The 14,880-nt window shown below is 41.1% G+C and overlaps 1 protein-coding gene across 4 annotated transcripts in view; it reads right to left on the bottom strand.

Moving 5' to 3' along the window:
- Positions 1-14,880, bottom strand: part of LIMCH1 (LIM and calponin homology domains 1) — a 183,350-nt gene that overhangs the window by 32,850 nt on the left and 135,620 nt on the right. For all 4 annotated transcript variants that reach the window (XM_076336171.1, XM_076336173.1, XM_076336174.1 and 1 more), the window contains 5 exons: positions 14,502-14,537; positions 9,646-9,772; positions 6,628-6,782; positions 6,029-6,431; positions 2,000-2,221 (listed from right to left, as the gene is read on the bottom strand). In XM_076336171.1, the coding sequence (XP_076192286.1) occupies positions 2,000-2,221; positions 6,029-6,431; positions 6,628-6,782; positions 9,646-9,772; positions 14,502-14,537 (943 nt within the window). The remainder of the gene's footprint in view (positions 1-1,999; positions 2,222-6,028; positions 6,432-6,627; positions 6,783-9,645; positions 9,773-14,501; positions 14,538-14,880) is intronic.

The raw sequence follows: 14,880 nt of genomic DNA, 5'->3' as shown, positions 1-14,880 counted from the left end.
AGCTAATTTACTGCCCATGCCTTAGTCTAATGCATTGGGACCTGGAAAATTAAAACGAAGCAGCTGGGTAAAGAGAAGCAAACATCTAGAAGGAACAGAACCTGTAATCTTATCTTAGGCTGGCAAATTCCCTTCTAGCCACAGGCAGGTCTCCTTCTCTTTCCCCCATCACACTCAGTGTATTCCACTTGTTTCCCCATGTAAGATCCCCCTCAAAGCAGTCTCCTCTCCTTGCTCTGCCCTTGACATGCTTGACACACATACCTTTGCTTGAAGCACCAGGAGTAATTATAATGATTTGCACTACCCAGTCACATTATTGATGAAATCGTGAAGCTAGCGATAGAAAATCCTTAGTTAGAGCAGAGAAACTCTGTCAATAGCACCATTTGGGTGCACACTCCTCCTCTCTAGAAGGCTTCATCATTAAGTGCACTCAAGCTTACAAACCAGGAGGTATTCTGCAAATGTCAAGAGTCACAAGGAATCTAAGAATTCAGTTGGCCTCCTCTGCCAATATCACCATGAGGACTAAGACACTGGAAGCAGAAACCGGACACAGAAAAATCTGCGTTCAGCTGGCCACATCATCCTCAAAGCTGTAGAAAGGGAAGGATGAGAGGGCATCAAACAGGTACAAACACACCCAAGCCCTAACAGTGGCTTCTGTTGCTGAATTTCCTCTCAACTCTTCCACAGCTACACTGGTCTGGAAATCCTAAAAAAGGAGACAGTAACACTTTCATTCGGCTACTTTTCTGATCACCATTGTGTTTCTAATCTACAGCAAGCTAAGGCTCTTCCCTATCCTCCAAACATTCCCATTACCAGCTCTCCCATATCAGATACAATGCTTACCTGGCTTTTCCCTTACAGCCAATTCATTCTGAGCAGCTTCTGCTCTGCCATCCCTGCCTGCTTTCCTGCAAATCATTCACTTTTGACTCTATACCAGTTCCCTCTGACAGGATCAAGTCCGTGCTCACAGCACATCCCAGCTCCCGTGCTTGCTGCAGGCTCCATGGCTTGGTTGTCCATGGCCAGAGACTGGCATGAAGCAGGGGAGTAAAATAAGACACAAGGCCTTTGGCATGAATGAACCATCACTCCCTGGGATAGATTCCTGCCCGCTCCCTGTTATCCATCTGGCCAATGCTTCGATGAAATCTGAGATGAAAGCAAAAAATCATCATACTCCAACTCTCACCACATCTCCGATTCTCTTTGTTGTTACACAGAAAAAAGCAGTGAGAATTCCCTCTCCTGCCACTTGTATGCAACCCTTTTACATGCTTTATTTGCAGGCCGGTCCTTATTTCTTGTTTTGTTTTTACTATCTACTTTTATTACAGCATCTAGATTCCTGCTGTGATATGCTCAGTTTTATTCCTGCCTTTTTCTCTGGGGAAGAGGGGGAGAGAAAGATGAAAAGGTAAAATTAATTTGTTTCTTTGATAAAGCAGTTAAGCAGCATGTTGGTCCCCCCGAGCATTTCAACAGCTTATCCCCTTTTCTAATATTTCTGAGAGGGGAATGAAAGCTGAATGCTCAAAACTGCCAGCACATCCACATCCTCTTCTTTGAAAATTGAAAACTGAGACTAATTATAATGGCTTGCACAGTCCAATTATGTTGCTGATCTAATCAGCTAACATCAGGAGAAGCGCTGAATAAATCTGCACAATAGCTAGGACACAGAGTCAATTTCTCCCTGGCCCAGCACATTTAAAGCATGCTTATCAGCTGCATGACATCCGAAAAAAAAGAGATGCTGGCTGCAAAAAATTTTTTGAATCTTCCCTTCCCATTTCTACCCACATCCCAAAGAAAGAAGCCTTTAATTTACAAAGGATTTTTTTTTTTTCCCCCCTGGTCTGGGCACACCCTCTTGAAATAAAGCAAACATAAGCACTTGGGTTTCATTAGTTAGTGATTAAATACGTTATGAGATAGAAAATTGGCAGAGAAAGTAAGGCTGGTTTGTTTGTGTTGGTCTTACTGTTGGCTCTTTGTGCACACTCTGAGTGGCAGGCCTCTGTAAACTGAGCTCAACACTTGTGGGGTCCTTCTTCGACTCTACCGGGGGCCTGTCCCCTCTGGCTACTCCGTCAAATTTCAGAGATCTGCTTGGCGAAGGAGTAAGTATTACTGTTGTACACTCTTTATCCTTCTCTTCCACACCGTTGAAATTTTCTCCATTCATGCTGACTTTTCCATCTACCTGCAGAATACAGTTAATAAATATGCGGAGGCGATTAGCATTCAAAGGAATTTAGGAAATTAGGACTTCAACATGATATTACAATTGTTAACACAGTCTGTGCCATCAGTGAAGGACAGAGCCAAGCACACATTTCATTCAATGGGCCAAGATAGAAGAAAACCCTATTCTAGGGGGGGGCATAAACAAAATACAGACAGAAGGTAATAATTTTTCTGGATTCCCTGGTTTCCCACATTTCATTCTCCCAGTAACATACAGACACCCTTTGTGTGTATCACAGATCAATGGATTTTAGAAGAACAACAAAGATTTATGTTAAATTTAGACAAAAACTGCTGGGTTTTGCATTGCCTCGTGCAAGAAGCAAGCAGGTTCTCCAGGACTAATTACGCTGATGAACTGCTATGTACCCTGACGACCTCACCACAGTATTAGCAGACAGTGCTTTCTGAAGCACTGTCATGTGAACTTTGAAGGGTCAGGAGCAGCAGAGTTCATCCACTTGTTTCTTTACTGTTCATAACAGGGAAACAAGGAATGAACAAATAAAACTGGGCATTCCACCTTCTCCATGAGGCCATAAAATAAATAGCTGCTTTTCCAGAAAATGATTTTATGCCGTCTCCATGAAAAGGAGAGCATAGAAACAGTTTGTTCTCAGGGTCAGGCTAGCTCCTTGGTGGGCATATATTTCCGCTAAGGAACCCTTAAGCAAGGAAGAAAATACAAAATAAGCTCTAGCTTCTTCCTCTGCACTGATACAGCTTCCTCTCGGGACTTTAATACTTCACAATTATGTTCTGAATGGAGGTGGCATGCAAAGACTTCCTTCAATTTGAAGGGCTGTTTGTAGAAGCCATGGTATACATGAAAAAAGTCTTGCTACAAAGAACTCACAAGCCATTCACCATAAGAGGGCCCAGCTGGAGAGAGACCAGGAGAGGACCAGGTGTCAGCAACACAATATTGCTCCTGCCTAGCTACAGCACAGATGTTTATAGGCTTGTCAGCAGGGGTGAGTTTTAAATAGGTTTGAAGGAGGGCTTTGCTACTGTGCACAGAGATCCTTCCTTGCAAAACGGTCATCATGGGAGACAATGCAAAGGTGAGGGAGTAAATACGGACAGACTCTTCTCTGCTAATCATTGGACTTTGGGGAAATAATGGCATAGATCAGTGATTTCTTAGAGAAGCTATCTGGGATATATATGGTGCTTAGTCATTTCAGATTTCTCCACAGGTACTGCATAAACAAAAATCACGTGTAAAAACAAGCTCAGAGGTAAGCCATTCCATGGGGACTTTTAACTTATTCCACTGTTATTGAAAACTGATGCAACAAGTGTCAAAACTGCTTATCGAACTGAAACACAGTTTAAAAAAAACAAAGTTCTTCCCATCTCTTCCTCCCTGCCCCACTCCTTATTTCACCATTTACTTATCTTCAGTACTTTACTTCTTGAGTAAACAGCTTGGATGCTTCAAGAGCAGCACTCCAAGTTAGTATATGCCATCAGTGCTAAACTGAGGGCAAACTCCTCCCGTCGACGACTTGTATACATGCATCCAGAGGTCTGTTCTCTATCTGAGGGTGATTAATTAAGGGGCCATCTCCGAGGTGCTGGGCATCCTCAGCTCTGATGGACATGCAGGGAGGTGAAGGCAGTTAGCACCTCGCGTGATCAGCTCCCAGGCAGAGGAGAAACAGCCCAGCTCTGCAAGCGGTTTCACCCCTTCTGACTGCTTTTTCAGAAGAAAAGGTTCCCTCCCTTTCCTCACTGCCATCATCCACTCAACACAGTACCACTCTTAGGGTTCATTTCCAAATGCAAGTGTGAGCAGACACTGAGCCCCAGGTCTTCTGGGACTGTGTGCTGGATTATCTACTAAAGAGGCAGGTCATGAAAGATCTCAGAAATAAAAAAGCCAGGAAAACTCTGGCAGGCCGCACCATCCATTTTAGTGTCTCTGTTTAGACTAAGACATTTCTCTATTTATATTAGGGAGGAAAACCAAATGTTTGAATGATCAGGACAGATGCCCTGGCTGCAGAGTTAAACAAACATACTTCTTTCCTTCTGATCTGGAGCAAGTCAACACATTGTCACCAGAGCCAAGAAATCATCGACAGACTGGTGTTTCAAGGGAAAATAATGCTACAGCTACATGTGCTAGGGAATGATTCCTACTGAGACAAATCACATTCTTCACATCAAGCGAACAAGATCTAGAGAGACTTTTAATGGTGGTTGGTGGGGGGTAGAAGCATCCGTGGGTTAGTTTCTCCCCACATACATGAACTATATATGCATTAATGTGAAGGTGATACACACATATATCTTGGTCCTCTGAGGAAAAAAGTGGCATGGATCAGAAAAAAACCAAAGATCTGTGGTTCACTGATGTCTAAAATGTAAATTCTAGGGGAATACCAACTGAGGTATAGGAGAAATAGGAATTACCAGTTTCACATTTCAACTAGGAAACATGGTGGGGGGGTTTCCACAAGAGCTGGGACAGACTTCAAGAAATTACAGACATCACAAGATGCTTTTTCACTAGCTATACAAAGCTGACTTTTTTTTTAAAAAGTAAACAACCTGAATATACATGGTAGCAATGCTACTGGGACATCAGCAGGGCTGCAGGGACCCCTCCATGCCACTAGCAAAGTATCAGATAGCAATGGCAGACACAAGGGGACCAGAACTCTACAGGCTGGGGGCACACATGCCAGTAGGCTTCGCACTGCTTACAACAAGGCTACAATGAGACCTCGGGAAGCTCCAGTTTTGGTACAGGCACTGTGAGAAGCAGATTTCTTCAAACTTGACTTATTCTGGCCTGTTCTCTCTAACACATCCCAGTTCTTTTTCTTCATCATTGGTTCAGTACCTTACTCCCATTCTCCACACCCACCCAGTCCAAAGATATACTCCTCAGGTTTCATATCCCAGTTAGTGTCTTTTCTTCTATCCCCTTCCCCCACAAATCTCATAGCTGGCTCCCTATTCTAGGCAGCCCTGCTTTTGTCCAAGCTCTCTTACTTCCTTTATTCCCATCATCTTTGTGCAGTTCTTGCAACCCAACGCAGTCGCTCCCCCTCTCTCACCAGCAATCCCCAGTTACACCGCTGCCCCAGTACCAATCTGTTTCCCTAAACCTGCATGGACAGCCTATATCCCCTCTTTACGCCAGCAAAGCAGCTTTCCCCATTCATCCCTGGTGAGAAGCATGTTTAGGACAGAGTATCTTTGGGCAAGCTGGCTCTTGACTCTGAAGGAGCAGGGGACTCTCCACACTGAATACATGCACACTGCAGTGTTTCAAAAGCTTATGACTTGGCTGAATGGGACAGACTTGTTTGATATGGCAAAAATCAGACCCCTGACAAAAGCCAGTTCAGGTCTTGCTCCAAAAGTCAGGGCCTACACGCTCCCTGCCCCTTCCCTTTTGTTTATAAACAAAAAACATGACAACATACTCTTTCCTACCCTCTTTCTCAGAAAACGCCTTGCTTTTTTCTTAGAGCCCCCCCTTTCCCTGTCTTTCCCCAAAGAAATTTAGCCTGAGGAAAAACGACCAGCACAAATATTGCAGTCTGAACAGGTCAAGTTTCTAAGAAGGTTGGTAACCAAGAAGAGACCACTAGACTGGGCAGCACAGAGCACGAAGCTGAGTTTTATAACATCAGAACGCTGCAATCATTTTCTACTTAATTACATTAAACATTTATATGTTCAGATGATTTAGTCAGGATCTCTTTGCTTCCTGATTGATTTTGGGGAGTGCAACGTATCCTACCTTAAAGTTCTTTAAAACTTCCTGTGTGTTTTTGGGTTGTGAGTAAGGCTTGGGTGTCAGCATAGGCACAGCCTTGGAGACAATGCTTTTGCTGGGAGATGTGCGGCCCGCCGAACCACTGGGCTCTAGTTCAGTGGTGGGAACAATAGTTGCTTCAATGGTGGCAGTGAATTTTGGAGCAGGCAGTGACTGTTGCCTTAAATATCTCAGAGGATTTGGGTCTTTCAGTGGGGAATTTGGCTCCACTGAATGGCTTCTTTCCAGAATTTTTGGCATCTGCAAACGCTCAAGGACAGCTTCACTGATAGTGAATCTTTCGATGTACTGCTGGAGGATGCTTTCAGCCTCCTCTTGTGACTTTGCATTCTTGTATGCCTCATGAAGCTCCCGCTCTCTTCTCTCTCTGCAAGGGAGACAACACAAGGGAGACCATCACATTAAAATTAATGCTGGAAATCACTCCTATTTCCTCTGCTCCATCAACGTCCTTCCCTCTCCCTCACCCCAGGCCTGCAGGCATGGCTGCCCACAGTTACCTATCACCTATGGAGCACACAGTATTTTCAGACATGCCACTGCACTTCAGTAAAACAACGTACTTCTCTTCCACAATTTCTCGGTAAGTTTTGATGCTTTTTCTGCGCTCATTCGTTCCATCTCCAGACAATAACCTTTCCATTTTCTTCCTCTCAGCTTCTTTTTTTATTAAATCCTGTGAAGCGCTCCTTCGACGACTCTTCCACCGAGCCAGGTCCTGTGAGAAAAGGAAGGCACCTGAATGCAGAGTTGCAAATAGCTAAAAACTGGCCACAGAAACCAATGAACCCAGCCAGCCGTTTTGCAATGCTTGTTCCTGGTTGTGGCCCAGGCTCCCATCACCTGCAGGCAGCGATGTTTATTTTAAAAAGAAAAGGAGATTATACCATAAAATGAAGATGTTGCCTGACTGATTTTTCTCCTAACAGCAGGATCCAGTAAGGATTTCATAACTCTACTGGTGTATTTTCTTCTTGACTTTGTAGTGTAGCAGAAGCACACTAGGTAATAACACCAGGAAATTTGGCCTAAAAGGACCAGTCAGGGCACTCATTTCCACTCAGGCCAACATTAGGGACAAAACCTGATTCCCCAGGAAGATGAAGTAGAAAAATTATGTTTGGTGAAGAATTTTAATAATCAGATGTGTGGGAGGCAGGAGTTCATTGGAGGAAGCGATGTCGTTTCATCATGAACTACAGCCGCACTGACAGTCTGCCTTGGAGAGCTGATAGTCCCACACTTTGCCCATGCCATCAGCCAACTACATGCAAGCATGGTTGGCCCACGTTCTTTTTTTTTTTTTGACAGAAAAATCCAGTGAAGCATCCAAACTTAAATTCTTCCTCATGGGCACCTTCCAATAGTTTGGACCCAGATCTGAGCAACACAGGCTAGGGACTAAAGTGGCTCACACCTGGTTGGTATGAGACATGGCAGAGCAAAAAGCCTATGGTTTGTATCCAGCTATATAGGTATGTCCTTGTTGAAGTAATGATCCTTCTCTCTTTGGAATCTGCCTGCCCAAAATTGTCCAGAAGATCCACTGATTCTGGTTCTTTACCTGTCTTGCAAAACCAGCCTGACACTAAACCAGAGAGTCACAGCAGAAACCTGTTACGAACACCTATGTCTTGCATCCTACTTGGGTTATGAATTCACAAGTCCTGGAGGGTACAGACACAAGATCTGTTTCACAGTAAGAGTATTACAGAAAAGGAGTTTCCTAAGCTGTAAAATTTCTTTGCAGCCAACTAGTAAGGGAACAAAATTTTATATGTAAAAAATAACCTCTACAGAACGTCTGCAAAGAAAAATAACTTCCTAGGTAACTGTAGGGGCACATTTGTCATTAACTTTACAACATCAGGAGATTAGTATACAGATTGTATTTCACGCACTTTAACAAATTCTGGTTTTAATAAAAACCAGAGATTCTGCACACATACTCAGTTCAAAGGCTATTTCATTAATTACATGGTTTTCCAAATATTTTAATTGCATTTTTATTGGTAAACAGCAGAAGGTACTGCAAGCATAACTTATTTTATTAAAACCAGGAACAAACCTTGTCACTTTTAATTTAGCTTAAAACCACAAATTATTGACGTTACACTCAAGGGAATGCTCATTAAAGTATTTCTTCACATGACCTACATATATCAGCCTATAATCCCCTTCTTGAAACATAGGCCTTTCATTTTCCTCAGTTACTAATTATTCTCTTTGAAGTACCAAAGCATTTCTTTATTCAGCTACTCCCACTATTGCCTATTGTTTGGAAATTAGTTTTTCATTAGCAAATTTCCTAACATAAGCCCTCCTCCTCTTTTTGTAATTAAAAACTAGACATGTTTATCTTTTCCAGCTCTGATGCTTTAGAATAACAATAATTAAAAAAAGCCATGAAACTGTTAATTGTTGGCAAATTTACAGCATGGGCATATAAAAAAATATCTGACCATGAATGCGGTGTCGTCTCCGTAATGCCCTTTGAATGCCAAGGACATTCCAGCAAGGGCATTTTTAGTGGTTCTTCAGAACTTTTAGTTCAGTGTAGAAGGTGCTGAGGGCCTGGAAAACTTATGCACTTCAGCTCAGAGGATTTTCCATTCAACAGCAAAGAGTTCTCAAACCTCTTGAATGCTTTTGGACTCATTCTTATCTCTGCTGGGAAATTATGGCTTCCCACACATACAGACCTCTCAGCTGAAATCCTTCATTGTTCTACTACGAAAAGTTATTTCTTAGTTGTTCTTTTTTAGACTTTTCCTCAAATTTTCTACCAAAAACCTCTCTGAGGTGTTTCACAGTAGCTGTCCTTATAATGTGAAATTACTGTACTAGCTGCTTGAAGGGATATGTTTTTTTGTTGTTTTTTGGGGTTTTTTGGGGTTTTTTAAATTAAAAAAAAAAAAATGCCCAAAATTCCTCATTTAAAACCAGTCTTTAGGAATGAACAGGATTGATACTAAAACTCCTGATACTAAATTACCTGCAAATCATGCTTTTCTGTCTTTACTAATTTGCTGAAGATAATGCCAAATGCCAGGACAGCTTAAAAAAACCCAAACATTGAGGAAAGAGGGTTTGGAAAGGACTTGTAACCCAAGCACGGTGTAGCTAACTTGAAGGGTAATTTGTTTGTTTGGACAAAATGGAAAATGTTATCATTTTCTGTATCTATGCAAATTTATTAAAGCCAAGTCAAACCTATTTATTCACTGTCCTGCTGAGTCTTGTATTTTGTCACTTTGGGCATTTACTAATTATAAAAGTTAGAGAAATCAGCAGTTAGAAGCTGTTCTGCTTCCATTTTTAGCTAATCACAGTTTAATTACATTTTTTAAAAAAGCAAAATACGTGGTGCACAGGCAGAGGCACCAGAAGACCTTGTATTCTGTAATTTACATCAAATTATGAACTTCTATGCTTTTAGCAACAATCCATTGCGGGGGGGAGGGGAAAAAAGCTCCTGATTATTTTAGTGCTAGAGAACAACTGTAGATTTAGCAGGTTGCACTTTTTTGCCTACCTAGCTGGCCTCAACGCCAGCACTGCAGACAATGTTGCATACTCACATCTTGCCATCTGGTCTCATCCTCTTTCAGCTGGTTGTGTACGTTCTGCAGTTTCTCATGGCGAGCTTTGCTATGAGGCTGAGTCACAGCTTCTTCTTCACATCTCATGTCAAACATGCTCATACTCCTAAACAAGGGGAAAATAAGAAGTGCGGCATTATTTAGAGGCTTATATTGCTCCAGCTTGTTAGAGCTAAAGCCACATGAGGGTGTACAGCAGCATCAGACACCTGCACCATTACGAAGCTCCCAAAAGCAGCAGTCCCCCTAGAAAGACCAGCTAGCATCCCTATGGCTCCCACATAGTACTTCAGGAATTATACTCCTCAACTTTCTCTTGTTTTTGTTAGTTGACTACAACTTTGCCTCTCACTAAGAAGCATTACTAACATTACACCTCCATCAACAGTTCTTATTAAAATCATTCTATTCAGAGCAGAGTTCAGAACATTTTACTTTCTGAAGATTTGTTTCCCAATGAGTTTTCAAGACCCCTCCAATTAACACCACAGACAGAAGTTTACATTTCAGTGTAAAACAAGAGAGGCTTGAGAAGTATATTAGGGGCAGCATAGCAGGCTAAATGCTAGGGCTACAAAACTGGGGAGAGCCTGCCCAGAGAAGTACACGCAGCACAAACAGCATGGTGCTTCCTCCTTTCCCCTCCCTGCCTCGAAGAAACTCAATGCTATCAGCACCAACTTGTTAATACAGCTAGCCTAACAAGGAAAAGCTGACGTTCAGAAAGAAACTGTTTTGTCCTACACATTCTATTTCTGTCCCTGACCTTTGGAGACTTAAAGGAAAAAAAGGTCATGGTTTGATATTATACATCAATTCATATTATATAAAGATCTTCACATGAAGATAACGTACTTATTACTCCCCCCCTACTACCTATTATTAGTAAAACATGACCTCAGTTGTGCCATTAAAAGCAAAAAGAAAAAAAAAAGCCATGCAGTTCCACATGAAGTGATTTCACAGCAGTCTTCAAACGATCATCAGTAGCTTTAGGTGAGCCAACGAGCCAACCAGCAGGAGAAACACCCAATGAGGATAAAATTGTAGGTGGCTGTGTCCACAGTAATCAAAGTGAATAGACACAGAAAGCTGTGCATATATATGTATTTAGCCAACATTTGTATTCAGGCAAGCAAAGATGGGAATGAACCACTCTCAAGCGAAAACTGAAAGATCTAGACAGTGGATGGAAAAGGCCATGCACAGATCCCATCCTGTTAGTAGGTATTTACTCAGAAATGAAGGACAGAATACACATCCTATTGCCTTTAAGCACGAACAGCGAGGTTAGCGTATTACCGTGCTTCACCCCTTAAACAGAATGCTGAGTGGTACACTAATTTGGGTTTCTCTGTGGGTAGTTTAAGGGTTGTATTGCTCAAGATTGGATTGCAGCACTCCTAAATAACAGAACCTAAAAAGATGGCAAGTTTTGTTGTTTTTAAAACTAAAGGCATACCACCTACTAAGGAACATTTAAATATCAGTCATATTTTGCAGACTGGTGAGGTAGGCTGGGAGATGCATAACTTGTAATGAAGTCACCCTTAAAGGGTTTATTCCAGTTTAAGAGCTTTTGAAACCCACACTAAGAAAAACCTTTAGTGTTAAGTATTTACCACCTTGTGCCTACTGGGTCAAACTGGTTGTGTAGCTCCTTTCTTGTACCCTTCCCACATGTCAGAGAATGTTTCATTCATACACAGTAGAAGAAAACAGAAGACCTGAAATGGTGGTAACTGGTTCTAGTAGAGTGCACGAGTACTTGCCCTCTGCCATTTGGGATGGGAAAATAAAAATACTTTCTACCAAGAATCCCCTGATGTCCTGATGAAAGGCTAGTATTTATTCCCTGCATTCATTCGGGTCTCTCAGGGTACACAGAGACAGCAAAACTAAAGGTTTTATGGCTACTAACAATGCGGTAAAAAAAGGTACTCTGGAAAAGGCTTCAGCCCAGGCCAGGAATCAAACTATACGCTACAACCCCACGTGCACCTTCTACTCTAGTTGTCACCTCCTGCTGCTGGGCCTTCATTGCCATGGATAAGCGACCAGGTAGGTTCAAACATCAATTCTGCAGCAACATGTTATTGCGCAAATGTATCTTCCCAAGAGAGCAATCTGAAGGAGTCACATCTCAAAGCACTGTGCTCTGCTCTGACCAACATGTAGTGACCATTAAGGAGAACCACCTACTTTCCTGAATACATGGACAAGGCCAACTGAAAGGTCTACATCAACTTCTCTGCCTGACAAGTTCATCCTTAGAAAAGAACCAAAGAGGCCAAAACTCTGAGCTTCTGCCAAAAGACACTTCACTATGAATCCCACATCATTTTGTCCTATATAAACTACAAATAGCTCCAGCCCATCACCAACACCTGCATGAACAGAACTAGATTCACTCCTTCCTTCAACCATGCGCTGGGCCAGCAGGCACACAGCATGCAAGTAGATGGGGGAGATGTAACTGTACCGAATTCATGCTCATGAATTTTCTGCCATTAGCAAAGCTCTGGGGATTTTATCTAAACTCTGTCTGGAATCAAGAGACCTTCCTGCTGACCAGTGTACCAGACCTGCTGTTCTAACAAAGATCTGGGAAAAAACACTGTGCAGACCAACAGTGTATTTTGGAGGGCTAGATCTTTGGGATGATGTGATTTTTAAGTTATGCTACTTTATTCTCTCAAATTACAGTTCTTGTCAGTGATATCATGCAGCAATTTTTTTTTCTTTTAAACAGTTCTGAACAAGTGTTGGATAAAAAAAGTCCTCAAGGACTTGAGTGTTCAGACTTTTTAATTTGAAAGTGAGAAATAAGGTAAAAAACGTCTTTTTATGAGAATTTGTTAAAAATCCTTATGCAAGGCATTTATTATGTGGCTGCATTACCATTTTACAGGCATGCTAAGACTTAAGAAACCCCAACAAAACATAAAAAGCAACAGACTGGCTAAAGAATCAGACTCTAGTAAACAAATACTAAAAAAATCTCAGCTCACTATTATTTGCTTGTCAGGCTTAACGTATAAAGCATAAGCCTAAACTCACACTGGACTGTCACACTACCACCAGAATTCAGCCCCATCTCTTCGGGAGATGGGAATGGGGCTGCTCAGCAGCAACACACTAAGTATTGCCTCTTCTGGACCTTGAGACAGAGCAGGGCTGATGACAATATCTAGCATTCACTAACCAGCGAAGGGAACTTTGTCAGTCTAATAAAGGGGTTTCTAGTTTTGCTCCTGGAATAAACAGCACCTAGTCTAAGACTGAATTTAAGTTACAGAGTTTTCAAAGGAGACTTGATAAACATTTTGGATGCATTTTAAATGTCAGTTCAATTTATTTTTCCTACTTGAGAGCCAAATTTTTTTAGATTCTTTGTAAGTACTTTGTCTTCAGAAGGAAAAACACAATCTTACGTTTATAAGAACTTAAGAGACAGTTTAGGAAAATAGTTGCTCTGAAACTGTGGCACATCTGGAAATGATGACAACGAGGCTTTAACATTTATTGTTTTGCCTTTTAAAACAAAATCAGAATCAATACGGAATAAACAATATAATTTATTCATCTTTGCTACTCTCACATTATACAACCAAACGCCTTCCAATGCCTCTTTGAAGGCATCTCCATGTACCTTCTCTCACGTTTGCATTTAATACAGACATGCAAAAATGTTGGAAAACAACTGAACAAATCAGTCAGGTAGGCTTTCTGAAATGGCAGGGAAGTCTCCATTGTTAAGTATAACACTTCTGTGTTGTTATGCTCTTTTTATCTCATCTCTTCATTTGATTGAACAGATTTCTGCTGCTTGAAAATGATCACATTTACTCTGTGGTCAGAGGACACAGGCTTTGCTCAGCATAAAGGTATTACAGATCTTGTAAAGAATATTCAGCCCGTGATTCTAGCCTTTATTATTAGAGGAAAGGGTGAAACATTATATATGAGTCTCTGTATATACTTGTTATTAAAAAACCCTCCATGCTGTTTCTATTTTGTGATTTAATCTGGGAGACAGATGTGCGTTTCTGTGAACAGAAGAAGGATATTAAGGACATTACTATGTGGGTAGTTCCCAACTATTTCTTTGCTTCTAAATGCCTGCACTTTGTAAGAATAGCTAATACTTTCACAGAGCTTTCTAAATGGCATTGCATACTATTCTGAACTACAGTTTACATGCATACACACACAATTAAAATGTTTGAGTGCAATAAATGTCACAGTCCTACTCCTTCTGCCAAAAGTAAAGCATCAAGGTGAAGAGCTTAAAAAAATGATGTTTAGTATATTATTAAATTAAACCCAACCTAGAAGGGATTCAAGAGAAAGTTTTTAAAAGACAATAAAGGAACAGCTGAAGACGTATTTTCCTGGTAATTATTCTGAAGATCACAATGGATTTTATTTTACTTTGGGATTTCATTTTTCTTCCTGTATAGGTCATACTTCATTTTTTTTCCTCAACACCCAGCCCAGATTCAACCCAACTCTCTTTACCTGTAGCTGATTAGAGGCAATGGAAATTCAGAAGAAAAACAAAAGAAAAGAAAAAAAGAGGAAACAATACTTTAAGCAACAGCTGGACATTAGTGTTACGCCCAGTTTTTATGGGCTTTTATATAAAAATTATTTTTAGCTGCAATGTAAGCCATATTGCATTCCATTTTTCAGTGCTTTTCTGAAAAATTTATTTGCTGGAACACTGCAAAATAATAACGAGGCATCAACTGCATTTTAAATTAGTAGAAAGACGGGAAAGCATGCAGTGTAAGTTGTTTAAAATAAAATCTTGTGAACACAAGACAACTTACTCTGCGTCATCAGACACAGCAGTTCTGGGGCCGAATCTACAAGACCAAATATAAAATTAGAGTGTTGGTAAATACATTAAGTAGTAGTTGCAACTGGACCCATACAATTTGGGTAACTGTCACTTTACCATCCAACCTGTACTAGTAAGGCTGACCAAAAAAGAATCATACTGTTCAGGGATTACGTATTCAGCAAGCAAGATTTAACCTAATCATTTGGAGGTCAAACTACGTAAGAACACCACCCATCCCTCCCTGACCCCATACTAATGCCCCCATTATAAAAATCTGCTGAAGTATACCTAAAATGGGTGTAGAAAATGGTTATTGAAAATAGACAATATATTAACATTTATATTAAGTGCCACACATGCGATGA

The sequence above is a fragment of the Aptenodytes patagonicus genome, chromosome 4 (genome assembly GCF_965638725.1).
Source record: "Aptenodytes patagonicus chromosome 4, bAptPat1.pri.cur, whole genome shotgun sequence".
Classification (NCBI taxonomy): Eukaryota; Metazoa; Chordata; class Aves; order Sphenisciformes; family Spheniscidae; genus Aptenodytes; species Aptenodytes patagonicus.
Note: the sequence above shows the minus strand (reverse complement) of the source record. Positions and strands in the feature narration are given on the sequence as shown.